Here is a 23,298-nt window from a genome sequence, read left to right as displayed (position 1 = left end):
TCCAAGCCCAACTGCAGAGGGCATTAGGGAGACAGAAGCCAGCTGGAACTCTGCCAGGACACCTGTTGGTCATGGGATCATCACTGGACAAGCTCCTGGACTTTGGCTTTAATCACAGAATCATAAAGCACTAGAACTGGAAGGGACCTTGATCATCAAATCTAGTCCCCTGCCCTCACATCAGGACCAAGCACCGTCTAGACCATCCCCCGCAGTTGTCTGTCCAACCTGCTCTTAAATATCTCCAGTGATAGAGATTCCGCATCCTCCCCAGGCAATTTAGTCCAGTGTTTAACCATCACCTGTGTTTAAGTCTCATTGTCAAAAACCCTGTGGAATCCAACCTTTCTGATAGGTCACTAGGCTCTTAGGGATCGTGCGAGTTTTGCTGATTTACTGGGGGGAGCAGCAGCTGAGTCTCACCTGTTTCATTTGAGAAGCAGGTTTTATGAAACTTCCCCATGTAGAACTCCAGCCCAATGATGGCGAACATCACAATCGCAAAGAAGAGAAGCAGCCCAATCTGGAGCAAGGGCACCATAGCCTTCATGATGGACTTGAGGACAACCTGCAAACCTGTAGGAAGCAAGAAGATGATGGTAGTCAGAGGCAAGAGGAAAAGAAAGGGGTTTTGGAGTGGAGGGGAGTTTGGATTTTTAATACAATGCTCTGGATTGTCAATGTCGGACTATGCCTCTTTCTTTGAGGTCATTGATTCAAAGTGCTCTCTGCTCAGCAAGGATTAATGCTCAACCCAGATCCCATCCAAATTGTCCAACTAACATCAGATCCTAAAAGCTGTTCAGTAGCTCCTGTGAAATGTGTTGGTGATCTCAAGCCAGCTCCCAGGATATGGGTCCAATTAAAAAACAAGCAACCCCATAGCCACAATTGGTGTGAATTTGGCACGCTGTTTCCCATAGAGGCCAAGGCGTTGGTTTAATTAGCTTAATTAGTCATGAAGAGAGAGCATCCTGGCAATTCATAGCCACTCATGATGACAATGGGTCATCACTGGGCCAGGGAAAAAAACAGTCTGCTCCACAGCCTAGTGGTTAGGACATGACCTACCTGGTAGGAGACTCAATTTCAGGGCCCCGCTCCAGCTGCTGGAATAATTGAGAAAGCCCCATACCAGAATAGCTGCAAAAGGCACAAGTTTAAACTCCTGCTCTACCTCAGGCAGAGAGGGGAACTGAACCTGTATCTCCTACATCCAATGTGAATGCCATAGCCTGGCAGCTACAGCTTTAAAAGGCAGCTAGCATCACCCCCACATCCTCTTCCTGCCCCCCTCCATTATTTTTGTGATGCCTTTCCTTGGGTCTTCTTACAAAAGCCTGAAAAATCAAAACAGAATTTTGGGGGTCGAAATGAAATGTTATCCACATGACCAGTTTTTCAGTGTGGTGGAAGCGAGTCAGCAAACTCCACTGAAAATTTACGACTGGTTTCAGCCGACCCCAAGTGAATTTTTCAGCAACTAAACAATTCCCTGGAAACATTTGGCCCTGCTGTCAGTGAGACCCACTTAGACACAAAGGCTATGTCTACACTGCCGGGTTTTTTCCAGCAGAAGATATGCAAATCGTGCTCTCATTTGCATATCTTCTGCCGATCCTTTTTGCGGAAAGAGGTTTTGCCACTGAAAAGTCCCGTGTAGATGGGGCCATTTCTTGTCCCCCCCCCCCCTTTTTTTGCAAGATCCTGTAAACCTCATTTTTTGAGGAATAAGGGATCTTGCGAAAAAGGGGTTTTTTCCCTACAAATGGCCCCATCTACACGGGGCTTTTTAGCAGCAAAACCTCTTCCGCAAAAAGGATCAGCAGAAGATATGCAAATGAGAGCGCGATTTGCGTATCTTCTGCCAAAACCCCCCAGCAGCATAGACATAGCCAAAGAGGCGCTGGTGTCGCTGCACCCAGTGGACTCATCTTGTGGATAAACAGAGGCCTGCGATCTTCCAATCTTGGGCCTTTTCCATGCACTTATTTCTCAGCAGACTAATAGAAACTGAAAGCCCAGAAGTTGCAAGGAGCAAGAGCTGGTTGTTAGGCTGGCCAGGCTAGAGCATTTTGATGAGATTGTAGGTGTAGTTACAGCATGTTTGTGATCAGATTTAATCGTAACTATTATTTTTAAATGAGAAATTGAGTATTTTATAGATGATTTTAAAAAATACAAAAAATCTGATTTAAATACAAAAACCCAATTTAAATAAAAAATATGATTTTTTAAAATTTTCATCGATCTTTGTCCACTCTGTGCTTATTTAAATGGCCTCATACAGTCAAAAAGCACTGTAGTTTGGCGCCTAAGAGATCACCCCGTGACTATTAATTACAAATGCCTCTTTATAAATGAAGGCCAGTTTGTTACAAGCCAAGCCACGGGCCCCTTCCTTTCGGGTGGGAAATGCCTGTGTAATCTGTGCTTCCAAAGGGACACTGCTGTCTCAAGTTTCCAGCCCCAGAGGCAGGGCAGCTAATTCCTCATCAGATGTGCACAGCCCCTGGTGCTTTGGCTGCAAGAAACCTTCTCTGTTGTACAGCTGAAACACCAGGCTGCTGCTTAGAAGGATGGTAAGGCATTAAACCAAACAAACAGCTGAGCTTCATGGAAGTGCCTGACATTTAAAAGGGAAATAATTTCCTGTCCCTGCTTCATGCTGCATGGAAAATGCTTCCGTTCCAGACTCAGCAAGGAAATATACCATTTGTAGTGATCTGTTGCTCACACACCCAGAGGCCACTAGGCTTGGAACAATGAGCAGGTATCCCCAGGGGTCTGCTGCAATGTATTGTTCAGTGCCCCTCTCCAGAGCATCTGGCCCTTTCAAACGAAGACATAAAATATCAGGTTGCCTTATGTGAAACTTGATTATAGCCACTGTCCCTTTTCCCCGGCCAAGCCTTAACTGGTGCTACTTACACAGGCCTGAGTCACATGGAAGGACAGACCCACATTTGATGTCACCTGCCATGGCTCTAGCTAACAATCTCCCTTGGGAAATTGAACACTAGGGCGCCAGAAACCGGGCACTGCTTGGAGCACTCATCAAGTCCCAGAGGTGAAGAAGTCTCAAGCATCAGATGTGTGAGGTAGCACTTTGCTCTCCCTCTGCATAGGTGTAAATGCTGACCCTTTACACAGAGCAATGGAAAATCAGGTCCCAGGTGTGGGAAGCAAGGGCATCCTTGCGGAACGGAAGCACAGGGAAAACTATAGTGTCCTGAGGGCACGGTTCCCCAACGGCCAGGGGGCCCTGACAGGGATAATCATATGGCCATGGTTCTTGTGACACTCACTTGGAATTCCTGACACCAGCTTCAAAGGTCTCAATACCCGAACAGCTCGCAGGGTGCGTAGGTCAAAATCAGTCCCGGCAGTGGCTAGAATCCTGATTTAAGACAAAAAAAAGGGGTAGGAATGGGGAAAGGCAAGAAAGAGAGAAAAATTGAATTAAATGTGAGTTTTCCAAAATGCAAATAAATGAAGCATGATAACAAATTCAGGCCACCTAGGATTTTATGGTGGTCATAACACTGCATTCAGTTGCCAGTGAAAACATACAATGCATATCTGCTTGCTCCTGCGTCACACATCCCTAGTATTCAAGCTAAAGGAGAATCTCCGTTAGCTCTCCCCAATATAGAGTCTATGACACACAATTGAACAGTTCTGATTCCATCTTGCAGAGAGGAGTGTCCTGTGTATACAGACATGCAAATTCGAGTGTATTTATATAATACAAGCTTTGCTCTTTTTTAAAAAATGTTGTTTAATTTTTGTTTAGTCTGAACTTGATATTTTCCATTTAATCCTGAGCAATTTTTATCCCCTTCACTTGTATGCATTCAAAATTATTAACCTAACCTTTTGAAGTCACCTGGCTTGTTCTTTAGGAGACTGTTGACATACCGCAAGACCCTGAGCATATGGGTGGGTGAGTGGAGGGGTTCCCAAAGCACACAATCTTGAATTTTCAAAATGTCCATGTTTGATATATTTCAACAACCTCTATAATTGGTCAAAAACATCAGGAGGCTAGAAGAATTGCAAAAAGTTTTTCTAATTTTTTTCTCATAATCTTCCCCAGCCAAAATCCAATTCAGAACATTGAGGATATTTTGAAATTTGCTCAGTACTCACACTTGTAATATTTTCGAGAGCTCGGCTCCTATCATGCACTTAATATGAAATGTGTATTTAATACGTCTCTTTTGAAAACTGGCCCCAAATGTCCTGAAATATGCAAGTCAATTAGATCTTCAGGTGATGGTGTCTAACTAACTCCAGATGGAACCAACTCTAGAGATGGTTGGACATTTTCAAATGTTGATATTTCATTTGAATTTCAAAATTCAGTGTGGGGCAAAAAAAAATGTTTTAAGTTTGTTTTTCTTTTTTTTTCCTACCCAAGCTCTTATGGGGAAAATGGGGCAGTCAGCCAGCCTCTGAGTAAAGAAAGATGACTCCTTTTTCCATTTCCCAGTGAGATCATGGCAAACATATCCCCAACACAACAAAAATTATCCCCTAACAAGGCTAGAATATGAGACACTTTATTAGAGACTCCATCATGCCGATGGCTGATGGTTTCTTTGAATGAAAAGAGTTTCTGTTTTGTGTTTTACTCTGTGCATGTGTAAATATAAGTTTGGGAGCAAAATACCCTACTTTAGAGAAAGGAAAACAATAAGAAAAAAGAAAGCGCATAGTGTGAGCATATACATCGCAATAGTCTGCAATAGCTCTCAGAACAAAATGGCTGCCATTTTGGCAGGCTGGCAATTCATAGACACTAAAATGCATCATAGAGAGAAAACCAAAAGGCATTTTCAGGCTAGCCATAGTACAACAGGTTTCACTCCAGCAGCAAGGAAAGAAAAGAGAGCATAGGCTCCAGAAGGCATGAGGAATGCATTCTTCCCTAGCAAGGTTTGCCAGACAACGGTACGTCTACACTGCAAGCTTATTTCAGAAAAAGCTATTCCAGAAGATATCTTCCAGAATAGCTTATTTCGAAATAGACCGTCCACACTACAGGGAAGCCTCAAAATTAGTTCGAGGCAGGCTCCCCTAAAGGCCTTCGTGAGGAGCTATTTCAACATAGCAGCAGTGGAGCATCTACACACCCCCTCTTCCAAAAGAGCTTTTTCGGAAGAGGCCTTATTCCTCATGGAGTGAGGTTTACCAACGCTGGAAAAAGCCCTCTGTTATTTTGATTTTCTTTCGAAATAATGGAATTGACGTGTGGATGCTAGTATCGTTTTCCTAAAATAACAGGTGTTATTCCGGAATAATGGTTCAGTGTAGACGCACCTTTAAACACTCAATGCCTTGAGTAATTACTTCTGCAGCTCTTCCTTTGGTGTTACCACAGCACAAATGTTAAGAGCTGAGGAAGGAATTCCCCATGGCAACTAAAGCAAACAGCTCACCAACTCCCTATTGATCAGTCCCTTTAAAATCATTGTAGGCAACACCCATTAATTTTTATAGGTTTCTTCTGAGGCTATTTTAACAGAGGGAACAAAAGGAAGGTGCGGATGAGCTAGCCCTAATAACAGAGTCCACAAGAGCCAGGCTGAGCCATTTTTAGCCATTCTTGCCTCCTGCATATGCAGCCTTCACACCTGTCATGGTATCCCTTGATGGAACAATATCCTTGTGTACAGACATCAGTAAAGCAGTCGGGCCTAACATCATGCAGATCTGAGGGATAACAGTACCACATACAGGAGCAGGAATGCCACAGCTAATATTTTGCATAGTGGTTCAAAAGATGGGTGGGTAACATATGGGCAAATATAGTGCCATCTATAAAAAGAGAAATAAGAACAACCCAGGAAACTACAGACCAGTCAGTTTAACTTCTGTGCTAGGGAAGATAATGGAGCAAGTAATTAAGGAATTCACTGCAAACATCTGGAAGATAATAAGGTGATAGGGAACAGCCAGCATGGATTTGTAAAGAACAAGTCATGTCAAACTAATCTGATAGCTTTCTATGATAGTATAATAAGTCTTGTGGATAAGGGAGAAGTGGTGGACATAGTATACCTAGACTTTGGTAAGGCATTTGTTACAGTCTCTCATCATCTTTTTATCAATAAACTAGGGAAATGCAACCTAGATGGGTCTACTATCAGGTGGGTGCATAACTGGCTGGACAACTGTTCTCAGAGAGTAGTTATTAACGGTTCACAATCATACTGGAAGGGCATAACTAGTGGGGTTCCACAGAGGTATGTTTGGGGACTGGTTCTGTTCAATATCTTCATCGATGATTTAGATGATGGCATAGAGAGTATGATTGTTAAGTTTCCCGATGATACCAAGCTGGGAGGGGTTGCAACTGCTTGGGAGGACAGGGTCATAATTCAAAATGGTCTCGACAAACTGGAGAAATAGTCTGAGGTAAACAGGATGAAGTTTAACAAGGACAAATGCAAAGTACTCCTCTTAGGAAAGAACAATCAGTTTCATGCAGTATGGGAAGCGACTGTCTAGGAAGGAATACTGCAGAAAGGGATTTAGGGGTCCTAGTGGACGATAAATTAAACGAGAGTCAACAGAGTGACACTGTTGCAAAAAAAGCAAATATGATTCTTGGATGAATTCACAGGAGTGTTGTGAGCAAGACACGAGAAGTCATTCTTCCGCTCTACTCTGTGCTGATTAGGCCTCAATTGGAGTATTGGGTCCAGTTCTGGGCACCGCATTTCAAGAAAGATGTGGAGAAATTGGAGAAGATCCAGAGAAGAGCAACAAAAATTATTAAAGTTTTAGAGAACACGAGCTATGAGGGAAGACTGAAAAAATTGGGCTTGTTTAGTTTAGAAAAGGAAGACTGTACAAGGGGAGACATGATAGCAGTTTTCAAGTATCTAAAAGGGCGATACAAGGAGGAGGGAGAAAAATTGTTCTGCTTGGCCTCTGATGGTCGGACAAGAAGCAATGGGCTTAAATTGCAGCAAGGGAGGTTTAAGTTGGACATTAGGAAAAATTTCCTAGCTATCAGGGTGTTTACACACTGGAATCAATTGCCTTGGGGGGTTGCGGAATCTCCATCACTGGAGATACTTAAGAGCAGGGTAGACAGACACCTGTCAGAGATGATCTAGACCAGGCCTGGGCAAAATACAGCCTGCAGGCCAGATCCAGCCCGCCAAGCCATCAGATCCAGCCTGCGGAGGCAGTGGGGAGCCCTAGACAGGCTCCCCAGCTTGCCCCATAGCCCCCTGTGCTGTGGAGAAACGCGGATGCAGGGTTCCGTTTCTGTTTTAATAATGGGGGGGGGGGGGTTAGAAGCTGCCCCGCCCCCAGCATATTCCCATTGGCTGGTTTCTGGCAGAAACCAGCCAATGGGAGCTGCTTGTTAGAATAACAGGCAGCTAAGAAGAATCACGCCCCCTCTCCTGGGCTCAGTTATTCATGAAGCACATGGCCCAGCAAGCAGGCTGGCTGACTGGGAAACATTTTAAGCTCTGCAGGCAAGCAGGCTAATTTGGCAGCTGACAAGTAAGTCTCTTGGCCACAGCCTGCTTCTGGCACCCCAGCCCTTTCCTGCCCCAACTCTCTGCTCTCCCCCCCCCCCCCCACACACACACTCAACATACCCAAACCCCATGTCCCCCTCTTACACTCTCCCAGATCTGGCACCCCAATCTCCTGCCCCAGATCACAATCCCCTCCTACCCTAGGTCATATCCCAAATGCAGGAGAGAATCAATGGTGCCAGTTAGTGCCAGCTGCTCGGAAGCGGCTCTTCATCCCCGTGACATGTTCTTAAGAGGTTTGAAGTTAAGAAAAACTGCCTGATTTACAGCTCCCCCCAATTCCTGCCCCCCTTTAGTCAAGGATTTCATTTGCCCTATGCCAGTGTGTGACAATGCAGTTCCTGTCCCAGAACAGGCTGCAGTAACGCCACTTCTCCTGCCTAATTGCATGATCACACACCACTCCTGCATGGCCAGCCCCGCCACTTAGCAGTGCTGCAGCTTGACATGGAGACAAATACTAGTCCCCAGCGAAGGGAAGGGATGTAATTAACACAAGGCTTCTACTCGCTTCATAACATTCGCATAAGGGGCTGTCTGCCTTTCTCCCTTCCCCTGTTCCCTGCGCTCGAGCTGTAAATCCTCAGAACCTGTCGCGGCTTGCACAGCAGCAAGGCGGAAATGATTATTAAAAATTGGGGAGAAGAGGAGAGATCAAACAAGCCCAGATGACAAGCCTGACTTGAAAATCCGGCGGAAGCCTTCCTGTCTGCACGCCGAGCAAGTGAGAACAAAGAGCGAGGAGCCGCAGAGAGCCAGAGCTGGCGGAGGAAACTGACAATGAGAATAAAAATAGAGGGAGCGAAGTTTTAAGAGGCGACTTAGCAACAAGGGAAGACTTTGGGTCTGTACCCTTCCCTTTTTCTTGTTGAGTTCCCAAAATGTCAAATGTGGGCTGGGGGTGGGTGGTTTCTGCTTGTTTTTACTTTGGAAATAGTAGGTCTTGACTTCCCTGCTGGCGGGCTGGGAAACCAGTGGGATTATGAAGGCACAAGAGACTAACAGCTGAGCACTTGGGTCAGGAGGGGACTTGTACTCAAGTGTGATGATTAAAGACTGACAGCAGAGACTGACAAGATCACAAAGTCGCTGACATGAGGTGGACTCTGCCTTCGAGAAACCTCCTTTTATTGGAAGGCACACTTGGCAACAGACTTCCCCCCCAGCTGTGCGCTGTGCTGCATGTTCCCCCTCGTGGTGGCTCCTGCAGATTGTTAGACCATTTTTGGAATGGCTTGAGCACATCAAGAACTGCTTGAGTCAAGGAAAACCCTTGGACTCTGCAGTTATAGCCATGGGCGGCGGGTACACGAGGCAGGCGAAGGCATTGCCTTTCCAAACCGCCAGCTGGCCCCGCCACACTTTGTGCCCAGAACGCCTACCGTAGGCTGGAGTGTTGCTACCCCTCGATCACCCACCCACTCCCTGTGCTCTGGGGCCAGAGATGCTGAGGCTGCACACTGCCTGCCCTCCCGGTGGTGCTGTGGAGGGGGGAAGGGCCTGGGCAAAAGGGGCAGAGCTGGGGGCTTGTGGTTTGCCTTCCCTTCACCCAGCACCCATGATTACACCAGCCCATATCCTGCCTCCACCAGTGGCCAACCAGTATCAGCTGCTTCAGAGGGAAATGCAAGGGAACGCTGCAGTAGGCAGTGAGGGGACGACCTTCCCCCACGAAAGGCTTCTCCCTCCCAGCCCCATAATCAGCAGTTGACTTATGCCCGGAGCATGAGATCTGCCTTTCTTCCAAAACCAGTGTATTTCAAAAGACCCTTTGTTACCCAATGCCAGGGATTTCACAGCGACATGAGCATGGATCTTCTTATGGAAGTGCTGATCAAAAGACAGTCACAAGAAAACGCCAGAAAATTCATTCGAACTGAGCCTCTGGATCTGTAAAGCCTGAGGCGAGGAAGCCGGGGAAAAGCTAACCCTCTTCCTCAGAGCTGCTGCGGCTGCCTTGCCTTCATCCTGGCTTTACAGCCTTTGAGCAGATTTAGGTCATCTTTTCCACCCAGCCTTGTGAGGAATGGATGACAAAGGCTTTCTGCTGCCTCCCTGTCGGTGGACGGAAGAGGGGAAAGGGGGAACAGAGCCTGGGAAGACTTTCTGAGTTAAGCGCCAGGAATAAATGATCTGAGATAAGCAGCTGTCAGTTCATACCTCTGCTTAAATGACACAGTGGTTCCTGCTTCAGCAGAGAATAATCACTGAGGCTCGGGGTTAGAGGACCATCAGATGGCAGATGACTTTGGCATGTTTTTTCAGCCTAATCCCCTGGTGCCATTGATAATGAGTCGCAACGGCAGGTACCAAGGAGAGATCTCCACATGAGAACTGTAATGAGACTTGCGAGAAATTGAGCAGCCTCACTCAAGAAGTGGAGGGGGGGCGCGGGGGTCACATCAAACTGCAGTTGAGATGGATAAATAACTAACAACAGCATCACCTCTCTTCTGAGCGCTGTCAGGTGTCAGGGCCTTGCAGCTCAGTTTCCCATTAGAGGCGAAATCAGCGGCACAGAGCCTGGGTATATTTTAACATAACTGGTTTGTTTACGCGATATGCACCACTCCTGGAACAGAGGTGAGCCCAAATGGCATGTAGGAATGACCCCATTCCCCAGGAGCACCTCAACCTCAGGAATTGTCTCGAGATGTTAAAGGCAGAGCACCAACTCCCGTCAGGCTTGCAACCGCTTCCCTCAAAAGGAATTCTCTCACAAACCTAACCCACAATACAGCCGTTTTCAAAGTCTACATGCCACTTTTAAGATGATGTGTAACAGCTCCGTGTGATGGAACATCTCCTAATAAATACCAATAATCTCCATGTGGCGCTTTCTTCTTGGTCTCAGATCTCTGCATTATTATCCCCATATTGTGTATGAGGAAAACTGAGTAAAGTGACTTGCCCAAGATCTCGTAACACAAGAGTAGAGGAATCAAGTTTTGAACCCAGATTTAGAACCATCCCGGTCATCTAAGCCCTAGAGACATCCTTCTCCTGCTGTGAGATTGAAACCAAAGCAATCACCGAGCTCCACAAGACCTCTGCTATAGCTGGTTGTACAGTACGCCTTTGGCACATGCGGGCTGCCTTGGTCTGACTCATTTGCAAGCCAGGCCTGACTGTTTTACTTCTTCATGAGAACTGTCTGAAATGTCCAGACTCTGATTGGCTCATGTACAGTTCACTATATCTATTCATTCTTCACCAGCAGCCTCAGTTGTCTAATTCGGTGCTTCTACCCCCAGCACCTTCACACTTTCTCCCCTGCAGCTCCTCCTGCTCGGAAAAACCATATCTGTGAAATCACCATTCTGCCCCTACTTGGAACCCACCTCTGGCCCACTACAGACAGGAAACCCAAACCTGACAGCAGCTAGTTGGATGGTAAGTTGTGATCACCACTCCTAACAGGCTATGTGCATCGTTAGCCCACTGTCCCCTACCCGAGCCTGCTTGTTTGTTTCGTGCCATTTGGGCTCTCCGCTGTTCCAGGAGTGGTGTATATAGCGTAAACAAACCAGTTACGTCTCGTCTTCTACATTTACACTGTAAGCTCTGAAGGAGGCACCGTCATTATATGTTGGTACATAGCTGAGCCCAATGGCGCCTGATCAGCCGTTAGTTATTCATACCGATCACACGTAGCACTGGTTGAAATCTTTTTGTTCCAAACCAGCTTTTCAAATGAAAAAACAACCCATTAACATGAAAATGTTTCTTTCAACATTTTTCAAGTTTTCTAGGAAATTCCCCCACTCCTATCCTGCCAAAAACCAGAATCTGTTTTTCTAAACGGGTTCAGAAATTTTTCACGAAAATCTATTTTTTTAATCATCAGAAGGGAAAATGAAATCAACATTGTAGGGAAAATGATTTTTTCCTAAACTTTCCAGGGGGTATATTTACAATTTTCCAACCAGCTCTCATCATAGGACGCTGTTTCTGCTCCCTGAATAGACAACTGAAACATCTGAAACAGGACCAGTGAACAGCACCTTTGTGGTACAAATTGATGAGGCTTTCAGGGTTCGTGAATAGCAGCAGCTAACTGAATTTGAGAGTAACCAACAGTCTAGCCCCAGAGGCTGGAATGAAAAGCTTTAATCAAAAACACAAACCAGCTCCAGAGTCTACCCCACGCCATAAATCGCTCAACGTTCTCTCCAACCTCAGCTCTGTGGAAGCAGGCTCCTGAACAGCTCCTTTCATGTGCTGCGGCTGAACGTTTCAAGGGATTGTCACTTGCTTTCCGGTTTTTGGTATAGAACCATAGAATCCTAGAACTCAAGAGGTCATCGAGTCCAGTCCCCTGCCCTCACGGCAGGAACAAGCACCAAGTATGAACGTTTAGCACGGGTTTCAACATAACGAACCGCACTCAATGGGAAATACCAAGAGGAAAGGGCACATGTGCACCTCTGCACTAGCCAGTCCCTTTGCCTGTGACAGAGCAATACTCACCTACTCCAGAAAACCCCGGCAAACATGCTTTTCAGGGCACCTGGGAAAATGAAGAATTCACCCTACTCAATTGACCTAGGCATAATATGCAGCCAGGGGCTATGCAAGCTTCCCACACACCCAGTCTGACTCCCATCTCACATCATACTATTACATGAGCATACTCCCATTTCTTCAGTGGAGTTACTTCTGCTTTATGCCAATGGCACAACGGCAAATCCAGAGTCTTGCTACTGCCCCTCTAGAGAGCACGATTCCTGCTCCACCAGACTTAGAGACACCAGACGTGCCATACTAGCCCATCCAACCATTTAGTGTGTTGCTGGTCGTGGCATATTCCTGATGCCTCGGAGGAAGAAGGAAGCCTTCCAAAATGCAGCTGAGCCTACATGCAATGAGACTTTCCTCCTGGGGGATGCAGCAATTCTTGTCTTCCTGATCACTTCAGGGATCCAGAGATGTTCCCAAGAGAAAGATTTCATCACTCCAATCGCAGCCCAGGTAGATACAAATAAATTTAACTCCCCGTATCCCCTTACTTGAGAAGAGGCTGCCGAGTTTAAATCAATGATTTAGATATTGGTATAGAAAGTACGCTTATTAAGTTTGCAGATGATACGAAGCTGGGAGGGGTTGCAACTAATCTGGAGGATAGGGTCATAATTCAAAATGACCTGGACAAATTGGAGAAATGGTCTGAGGTAAACAGGATGAAATTTAATAAAGACAAATGCAAAGTGCTCCACTTAGGAAGGAACAATCAGTTTCACACATACACAATGGGAAGCGACTGTGTAGGAAGGAGTATGGCAGAAAGGGATCTAGGGGTTATAGTGGACCACAAGTTGAATAAGAGTCAGCAGTGTGATGCTGTTGCAAAAAATGCAAACATGATTCTGGGATGCATTAACAGGTGTGTTGTGAGCAAGACACGAGAAATCATTCTTCCACTCTATTCTGAGCTGGTTAGGCCTCAATTGGAGTATTGTGTCCAGTTCTAGGCACCGCATTTCAAGAAAGATGTGGAGAAATTGGAGAGGGTCCAGAGAAGAGCAACGAAAATGATTAAAGGTCGAGAGAACATGACCTATGAGGGAAGGCTGAAGGAATTGGGTTTGTTTAGTTTAGAAAAGAGAAGATTGAGGGGGGACATGATAGCAGTTTTCAGGTTCTAAAAGGGTGTCATAAGGAGGAGGGAGAAAACTTGTTCATCTTGGCCTCTGAGGACAGAACAAGAAGCAATGGGCTTAAACTGCAGCAAGGGAGGTTTAGGTTGGACATTAGGAAAAAGTTGCTAACTGCAGGGTGGTCAAACACTGGAATAAATTGCCCAGGGAGGTTGTGGAATCCCCATCTCTGGAGATATTTAAGAGTAGGTTAGATAAATGTCTATCAGGGATGGCCTAGACAGTATTTGGTCCTGCCATGAGGGCAGGGGACGGGACTCGATGACCTCTCGAGGTCCCTTCCAATCCTAGTATTCTATGATTCTATTAGTCATACACCACTAGTGACACTAAATTCTGGTGGTTAATAGGCAGGGCTTGATGAACGGCGGCGAAAACCGCTCGCCAGCCCCATACTGCGCATGCGCAAGAGCCACAATGCGCATGCGCGCGCCACGAATGAGTGGGGCGCGCGGCTGAAATCTACTCGCCACGGGCGAGTAGATTGTATTGTTTGTTGAGCCCTGTTAATAGGCACTAACGGTACATTGCATGAGCTCAAACTATTTTTTCCCCGTGTTTGTGAGGTGAGAGCAGACCCGAAGGCAGGTCCGTGGAGGTGAAATCCTAGTGCCGGAGTTCTTGAAGAGGACGGCAGGATGCTGGCAGTAGTTTTGCTCCGATCAGCAAGCCTGGCTTGCCTCCAGACTCAAGCAACCAGTGCGGCATCGCTGTCAGCTCACGCTCTTCTGCGCAGCCTTGTTCTCGCAGCTCTATCACAGATTGCCAGGAGATGTGTGGACTGCCCTATCTGAAAAGATGCCTTCTAGTCAATTTGATTCCACGGGCATGAGCATTTTCTTGGCTGCCGAAGGCAAGCAGCTGGCACCAAATTTGGGCAGGCAAAAAGAGTAGGAATGTTAATCACTGCTGTATCATTTTTAGGGCTGCCAGATTTATCCAGGGGGCTAGAAGACTCCATATTAGAGACTTCCCTAACCATCCACCTTAATAACCCTCCAGCATACACGCAAGCACCACACTTGCCTGCTCTTCACTGGACGGCTGGCACAAAGGAATCCAGTCACTCAACCACATGATCACACTGGGCTTCTCTAGCCATTCCTTCCTCTCGCTGCCCAAGAAGCCCTCTCCATGGCCATGCTAGCTGTGGGCATTGCCAACAAGACAACACCTTCCCCTCCCTCCCCCAGCATTGGACACCATGTTATATACAAGGTGAGAAACAGGACCCATCGCTTACTAAGCCTGCCAGCCCACTCTAAAAATAACTCAGGCCCCCAAAACACATTCCCCCAAAGCCACCCCAGTTGCAATGTAAAGATAGACAACAGTTAGCACTGTTTATTGGTATTGATTATTTGCATTATGCTAGTACCTCCACGCCCCAATCAAGGTCAGCGAGCCAGTCCCTGCTCTAAGATCACAAATTAAATGGACAAAGGATGGGCAGAGAGAGGTCCAGAGAGGCAAAGTGGCAAGGGGAAACTGAGGCATTCAAGGAAAGGAGCTGTTCTGCTCTCTGACCACAGCCACCCCACTCGCTCTGAGTTCCTACACATCCTGGGTGGGTTTCTCAAGCGCTGGTCATATATATTAGGCACCAGGCATCAGTACAAAGATACTTGGCCTCAACCGCAAATAAAAAGCAGAGACTTGTTCCTGAGGCACAGAAGCCAAGGTGGAAAGTCACCCATGGAATACGTCAATCCCTACGGCCCGAGCTCTAGGATTTGTAACTGAGCTCACCGGACCTGAGTACCAGTTTCCTCGAGGATACCCCCTGAAAATCCCAGGCTGGTGTTTGGCACATCCCTAAAATAAGCCTCTCCAGCTGCCCCACAGAAGGGCTGTTCCGATCTCAAAGGAAGAAGCATAACAAGCAACTTCAAGCTCGAACATCCCTCATGCACGCCCTCCCACCGAGACCCACACATGCAACCCCCGCTCCTGCACCCTCTTGCCCAGACCCCCCCATCTCCAGCCCACTCCTGCACCCTCCCTCTCAGACAAACCCTTACACCACCAACACACTCCCACACCCTCAGCCCGCTCCTGCATCCATTTTGTCGTCATGGGTAGTTGGCTGGTGGTCTGCGGAAAGATTTGCATTGAGCGGGGTGGGCCACAGGCCAAACAGTTTGAGAACCACTGCATTAATAATAATACCCCTAATACTACTCTATTGCCACTGTGAAGACGGAAGGAAGGAATGCCTCTCTCTGCATGCTGTAATACGATACTTACATGTCCTTGATGTTTCCTTCCAAATAGAGCTGAAAAGATAACGCAAAATAATGGCCAGGACCAGCCATTGGATTCCCCCCGCCACTCACCCACTCTCTTCTTTTGCATTCACTTTCCTCGAGCACTGTGTTTTCATGGCACAATCCTATGCATGGAGATTTGCAGAAATGAAATATTGCCCTGCCTGCCCCAAAGTGCTTGCCTGCTCAGCCCGTCAGGGAACATGACACCACCATGTGACTGAGCCGAGCAATCAAAGTCAAGAGCCGTGACCAGAGTTTCAGATATTCCCAACTAGTCAACGGAAGACAAGGCAGACGGAAATCAGTTGAATTCACTCAAGGCACCCTGATCTGCTCATCAGCAGACCAAGGGGCCCCGTTTACTACAGACCGTTTAGCCGGCAGCTTCACTTGCGACTGTACTTCCATCAGAAACATCTCCTTCTCAGGCCAGCCTGGCATAAGGGCTCCCTGGCATGGTGCCCCAGCCCCGCAGACATACAGCAAGTACCGAACACACCACGAGGCCTTGCTGCCCTAAGCGTGTGCTTCTTCCCTGCCTTGTCTCTGCGCCTGCCTTCTCGGCTGAAGCACGCTGGGAGCTGTGCTGTGTACCAGGCAGGGGCTCGGGCGCACCCTTCACACCTCCCATTGATGTTCCAAGAGAAAATCAGCAGGGAGCTCTATGCTGCGGCTCTAATGCACAGCCAAATCGGGCTCTTGGTCACAAGCCGCTCTGCCAGCCACACCCCATTGCAACAGCCGGAGCCACCACTGCCTGCTCAATGCAAGAGCGTCGAACGCATTCCGCTCAGGGAAGGTGAACTGAGTGGTTCACAAGCCAGAGAATCGCAGCTCCTCCCGCCTGGCACCAGGCCACGCAGAGCAATGCAATGGGAAGCCATTGGCACTGAGTGTGCAACTTGCCCCTGAAAGAACATTGCTGGAGGACACTGACTCAGAGAGGCAGTGCGCTGCAGCAGGCTTTCCGTGCACACCTCAGAGCTTCAGCAGTCGGTTCCCACATCACCCGTGTCCCGCTACTCAAGTGTTCTGAATTCCTCTAGGTGCAGAACATAAAGCACAGCCAGGCCAGTGGAAGATCTCCAGTGCTTGCCTGGGTACTGCAGGGCCAAAGTGGGACTGGCTCTTCCCAAGGAGTGTGCATGCGTGTACACACACATGTTAAATCACACACACACACACACACACACACACACACACACACACACACACACACACACACACCATGCATTTCTGCCTCCCTGCATTTCCCCTCTGGTTCCAATTGGCTGCCGCGTTCTTCCCTTCCTGCCCTAACCACCAGCACAGCAGGGCGTGGTGGTGGGAACAGCTGTCATGTTCATTCCCTACTCTCTGGCTTGCCTATACGTTTGTGAAGCACTTTGGGACTGCAGGGGGCAGATAGGGGAAGGAGAAACGAAAGTTGTTGCGTTATTATGCTGCAATGGGCTTAAATTGCAGCAAGGGAGGTTTAGGTTGGACATTAGGAAAAGCTTCCTAACTGTCAAGGTGGTTAAACACTGGAATAGGGAGATATTTAAGAGCAGGTTAGACAGGCATCTATCAGGGATGATCTGGATGGTGCTTGGTCCTGCTGTGAGGGCAGAGGATTGGACTCGATGATCCCTGCAGGTCCCTTCCAGTTCTAGGATTTTCTTTCAGAAGGGTGGGCTGTTAATTTGGCTCACCACTGTTCCCTTAGGAACTTGGGACCCTTTTCCCTCACTTCTCAGCTGCCCATCACGTGCTGCTCTCCTCTGCCTGAGGATACAGAGCACCACCCCCTGTACTCTCTGAACAGAACGGAGGAGGGGGAAGAGTATTTGTCCCCCCCCCCATCATGCTGCTGTGAGTCCGACTGGGAGGGGTGATTGCCGCATGCCCTCCTGCAACTTCCGCCAAGCACAGAGGAAGCTGTGTGCGATGGGGGACAGCAGCACTGTAAAAGGGCAGCTCCGGCCAAGCCCCCCTCTCCTTCGTACAGGCCAGGGGTGACTGTTCCTGTGCCCCTCGCCCCTGTGTCTTCATCTCGCTTCTTCCTGAGTGGACTTCACCCACTTCCAACCCTCCTCCCCCCAGGAGAAGGGAAAGTCCCCCAGTGAAATCTCCGCAGTCCAACTCCATTTCCTGCCTTTAGCAGGTCCCTCTCAGCCCTACCTGGCTGCAGTCATCCCCCTGGCTTCTCAAATTCTCCTGCAGCCTTCTACACTCTGCCTCGCCGACTCTTTTTGAGACCAGCTGCCTTCTATCCTGCATCATCATAAAGCCATTAATGAGGCAAAGCCAGACCACGCCTGCTACCTCTTAAAGGGCCCAGTCCAATCTCTCATAGGGTATGTCTACACTAGCCACCCTAGTTCTGACTAAGATGGCTAATGTAGTCATTTGAACTTGCAAATGAAGCCCGGGATAGAAATATCCCAGGCTTCATTTGCATGTTCCCGGGCGCCGCCATTTTTAAATGCCCAGTAGTTCGAACTACCTGCCCACGGCTACACATGGCACGGGCTAGGTAGTTCGAACTAAAGCTCCTAATTCGAACTGCTGTTATTCCTCATTGCAGAAGGAGTAATGGTACTTTGAATTAGAAGCTTTAGTTCAAACTACCTAGCCCATGCCACATGTAGCCGTGGGCAGGTAGTTCGAACTACTGGGCATTTAAAAATGGCGGTGCCCAGGAACATGCAAATGAAGCCTGGGATATTTCAATCCCGGGCTTCATTTGCAAGTTCGAATGACTACATTAGCCACCCTAGTCCGAACTAAGGTGGCTAGTGTAGACATACCCATAGGTATTTAGGGGTGCTCGTCATGTTGCTCAAAGCCTACGGGATCACAGAATCCTAGAATCCTAGGGCTGAGAGAGACCTCAGGAGTCATCGAGTCCAACCCCCTGCCCAAGGCAGGACCAACCCCAACTCAATCATCCCAGCCAGGACTTTGTCAAGCCAGGACTTAAAAACCTCTAGGAATGGAGATTCCACCCCTCCCTAGGGAACCCATCCCAGTACTTCCCCACCCTCCTAGGGAAATAGTTTTTCCTAATATTGAACCTAGATCTGCCCCACTGCAGCTTGAGACTATTGCTCCTCGTCCTGCCATCTATCGCCTCCTTCCCCTTTGGAGCCCCCCTTCTGGTAGTTAAAGACTGCATCAAATCCCACCTTGCTCTACTCTTCTGCAGACTAAATAAGCCCAGATCCCTCAGCCTCTCCTCGTAGGTCATGTGCTCCAGCCCCCTCCTCATTTTCATTGACCTCCACTGGACCCTCTCCAATGAGTCCACATCCTTTCTGTAACGGGGAGCCCAGAATTGGATGCAATACTCCAGATGTGTTCTCACCAGTGCTGAAAAAGGGGAATAATCACTTCTCTAGACCTGCTGGCAATGCTCCTCCTAATACAGCCCAATATGCCGTTAGCCTTCTTGGCTACAAGGGCACCCTGTTGACTCACATTCAGCTTCTCATTCACTGCAACCGCCAGGTCTTTTTCTGCTGATTTGCTGCTTAGCCAGTCAGTCCCCAACCTGTAACAATTCTTGGGATTCTTCCGTCCCAAGCGTAGGACTCTGCACTTGTCATTGTTGAACCCCGTCAGATTTCTTTTGGCCCAATCCTCCAATTTGTGTAGGTCACTCTGGACCCTATCCCTGCTCTTCTGCATATCTACTTCTCCCCCTAGCTGAGTGTCATGTGCAAACTTGCTGAGGGTGCAATCCATCCCCTCATCCAGATCATTAATACAGATGTTGAACAAAACCGTACTTAGAATCTATCTGTGGGACACAGTTTAAAAACCGACCTCCAGCCAGACATCCGGCTGTTGATCACTACCCGTTGAGTCTGACATGCTTAGCTTCTCTTAAGCATGAGGCCTGCCTGACCTTTCACTCAAAGTGGTTTTAGAAGCCAAACTCCCGGAAGAATCCAGCTGGGGATCGTCGCTCATGCGTGTGCCATGCATGAACCTAACGAGACTACAAGCAAGCTGCACCCAAGGGTTCTTCTGTACGGCAAACCTGCCAACAGCAGGTCTTTGTGAGGGACTCTTGGGAGAGGAGGGGTAAAGACGACAAAACAGGACATCTCCTGGAGGAGGAAGGAGCTGAGGTTCCTCTTGTTAGAGCTTAGCAAGGTGGTTGATCTTTAGATGTTCTCCCGGAATCTTATCTGCAGCAAGAACTGACTATCCACATCCAACCATTAGGAACCACTCCCCTCCCTCAGCCTGCTCTCCTGACATGCCCCATCTTCCCTCATGCTGAGGGCTGAAGGAGTTCAGAGTGGGGGAGCACAGAGGGAGGAGGCGAAGTGGGGACACATGGCTCCTAACTTTGCTCCTGTTTCCAGCAGTAACTGACGAGTGCCCTCCTGTATGCTCAATTCTCAGTCTGCTGATCTCAGCGGGGCCCATTAGTAACCAGATCTCAGGGGGAAGCTGTAACCAGTAAAAGCCCAGAGCACGCAGACAGGCCCATATGTTCCCACTGCATCTGGTGGTCAAATCTGTCAGACTAAAGGACCCAATGCTCAATAATCAATTTCCTGCTCTTCGCCGTCTGTGGAAGAAGCCTCCTGCACTGAAATTTGGCACTGCTGATGCCAAGCCTTTGAACATCATGAGTTGGGCCCAGAAAATCATAAGATTTTACGCCAAACGACAACAACATTTGGGGTCTGTTTATTGGCTCTCTTATTTCTGAGCCCACAGGGTACACACCGATCCCGGCAGCTTTTCTCTACAACCAGGCCAGCAAGGAATCATTTCAACAAGTGCAGAAAGTCTCCTCTAATCACATGATCTCAGGCGCCAGGCCTCCATGAAGCACACCAGATTTGTGAGCATAGTGAGAGCTGGCAACACCGGGACTCATCTCATGGCTATTAACACTCACCTCTGTGTAGCTCCCATACGAGTTGGCATGTGAGCGCAGAAGAGAGTGGATATTGTTCTTTTGCCAGAGTCATTACAGCAGCCGTGTAATGTTGTTCTAAAGAAGACACAGTTTGCCAAGATATCTACAATATTGTGTGTTCCCGCCATCTGCTTCTACTCAATAAATTCAGGGCCTTATCTGATATAATGAATGGAAGTTGGCAATAATTGTATAGCCATCCGTACCATGCTTTAAACCCAGCACAAGCAGAGCTGCTGCCATGGAGAAGAAAGAATCGCTCTGATACCAGAACAAGGAGCTGTGACTTGTTGGGTTGGTTTTTCCAAAAGGGCATTTAGCCGCGCTAGTGACTGTGCATGTGCCTTCTAGGAAGTACAGTTCATACTGGTGACAGCCCCATTGTGCTGGGCGCTGTACAAACGCAGGACAAATGATGACGTGAAGTGGCTGCCCCATCCATTCTAGCCCTCCCAATAGTGGGACTGTCCCGGTCTTGTGATCCTCAGAAATGTTAGTGTCCATCAGGCCTTTGGGTGAAAACAAAGGAGACCCTCACAGCACGCAGGAGTCCAGTGGGTTTCAGTAGCCAGACAGGAAACAGCAGTACTCCTCTGAATGTCAGATGTTCCTTCCTCTCCCTTTCCTATAGCACTGGCCAGACTCTAAGAGTGCGCTTTCCAGCCCAGCCTGCCCGGGAACTGAAGAGCCTTGGGAAGAAGGTAGCATCAGCACCTGCAACAGAGCCTCCTGTCCCCTTGCTCCTCTTTTCTCCTCCCTCATCCATCACCTTGGAACACTCTCACCCCGGCTCCTCCTCCGCCACCTGGATGCGCTACTCCGATGAACACACACGTCAGCTCCATGGCTCTTATTCGGGCTGGAGATGGCGACACGGCCCTCGCTGGGAAGGACTCCAATGCACAACCCTCCATACACCAATGTAGTGTGATGTACAGAGTGCAGGACTGGCAATCAGGAGATCTGCGGCAGTGTTCCCTCTACATTTTTCCAGCCATGTGGGGGATACATTTTGTTATGTGCACCAAGACATATGCAGCTGTGCACCGCCTGTAGAAACACATGCTGCTGGCTGTGGGCGCTCTGCTAATCGGTTGGGAGGCACCACAAGCCTGGGTGGCCGTTCAAGTGCTCATCTTACAGAGAACACAGATCGGGGGGAGAGAGGGCTATGCCAGCTATGCAGCAGACTCTGCTGTAATCTCAGGAAGTCCCTGAGCCTCTTCAACTCAGGCTGACACCCACCCATTTTGCAGTAAGGATGCAAGCTAAATCACTCAGCTGCTCATAGCCATGGAGTCACTCATGACAGAGAGGCTGAGGTGCGAGGGCCATGGACGTTCCTCACTAGCGGGAGAGGGACCAGTTGCAGGGGTGCACAATACAGCCAGGCTAGATCCCAGCAGCCCGGGAACTGGGATTACTGTTTGTCACCCCTGTCGTCCCTGAAGCACAACAGGTGAGCTCTGCTCTCTGCTTGCAGACAGCAATGCTAAAATCCCCTCCCAGATAGACACTGGGGCACGTGATGAACAAACATCCTGGAGTCTGAGCTCCACTTCTGCTGGGGACTAGAAGCAGCCAGTTCCCTGACCACTATTGCTACTACCACCATGGATTTTGCTACTGACATCCCTTCACACCACTTTTGTAGCCATTCCCCCTACGCCTATGCATTTTGCCAGCCACATTCCTTCTCCTTATCCTAAATATTTTGCTAGTCATGTTCTCTCCCTTTCCCCACCACATTTCACTAGCCACAATCTTTCTCCTCTTCTCCATTTTATCCAGCCTGCTCTTTCTTCCCAGCAAAAGAAAGAAAGAAAGAAAGAAAGAAAGAAAGAAAGAAAGAAAGAAAGAAAGAAAGAAAGAAAGAAAGAAAGAAAGAAAGAAAGAAAGAAAGAAAGAAAGAAAGAAAGACTACACAGTTCTTCTGGGAAAAGATATGGGAAAGTTTGCAATTTGCGTAGCTTTTTCCTCTTCTTTTTTCGGAAGAGGCTTTTCTGACATTTGGCTCATCTACACTGGGCCAAATGTCAGGAAAAAACCCTTTTTCGGAACATCCCTTCTTCTTGTAAAATGAGGTTTACAGGGATGCTGAAAAAACACATCTACTCTTCCAAAAAAAAAAAAAAATTCAGAAGAGCAGATGCGTTCCTTGGATGTGGCAGAGGTTTTCCAAGATACCGGAGGTATCTCGGAAAAACTTTGCAGTCTAGATGTACCCTCCAACAGTGGTGAGAAGATGAGAGTACCTGCATGGGAAGTTATCTATTGCAATGGGACAACCACTCCATGTGTTCATTTATACCTTGGTTCAGGATGTCAAATTTGCATATGAATTTAGTCTCAGCCATTTCTCACTGCAGTCTGTTTTTGAAGTGTTTCTGTCTGAGAATGGCAACTTGCAAGTCCGAAGCTGTGTGCCCAGGGAGGTTAAATTGTTCCCCCACTGGCTTTTGGCTGTTGCCATTCTTACGGTCTGATTTGTGTCCATTTACTCCTTTGTGAAGAGACAGTCCAGTTTGCCAGCATACCTGGCAGAGGGGCATTGCTGGCACATGAGGGCATATCGATGTGCATGTGAATGAGCCTTTGATGGGGTAGCAGATGTGAGGCAGAAAGGAGTCTGTAAGCACTCGATGGGCCTGAGTTCACTGAGGATTTGCATCCAGTGGAGGCCAGCCAAGGAAGCTCTGACTCCAAGAGGGAAGGAGAAGCAGGAGTTGAATCTCCAGAGTAAGCATTTCTGGCAATCGCTTAGTCATTTACTTTCCCCTCGTTTGTAGTTATCAAAGATTCTTTCCTCTGGTAACCCTGGAAACTGCAGGGAGGAGGCAGCTCCAGATGTGTCTGTGTCCATGTCAGCGGCTGCTGCTATTATT

At 48.0% G+C, this 23,298-nt stretch overlaps 1 protein-coding gene across 8 annotated transcripts in view; it reads right to left on the bottom strand.

Annotated features, from left to right (window-relative positions):
• CACNA1B (calcium voltage-gated channel subunit alpha1 B) overlaps positions 1-23,298 on the bottom strand; it is a 452,780-nt gene that overhangs the window by 296,286 nt on the left and 133,196 nt on the right. For all 8 annotated transcript variants that reach the window (XM_075906063.1, XM_075906064.1, XM_075906065.1 and 5 more), the window contains exons 4-5: positions 3,309-3,400; positions 424-576 (exon numbers count right to left, since the gene is read on the bottom strand). In XM_075906063.1, coding sequence (XP_075762178.1) covers positions 424-576; positions 3,309-3,400 — 245 coding nt within the window. The remainder of the gene's footprint in view (positions 1-423; positions 577-3,308; positions 3,401-23,298) is intronic.

This window comes from Pelodiscus sinensis, chromosome 22 (assembly GCF_049634645.1).
Source record: "Pelodiscus sinensis isolate JC-2024 chromosome 22, ASM4963464v1, whole genome shotgun sequence".
NCBI classification, from domain to species: domain Eukaryota; kingdom Metazoa; phylum Chordata; order Testudines; family Trionychidae; genus Pelodiscus; species Pelodiscus sinensis.
This window is presented reverse-complemented; position numbering and strand designations above follow the sequence as displayed.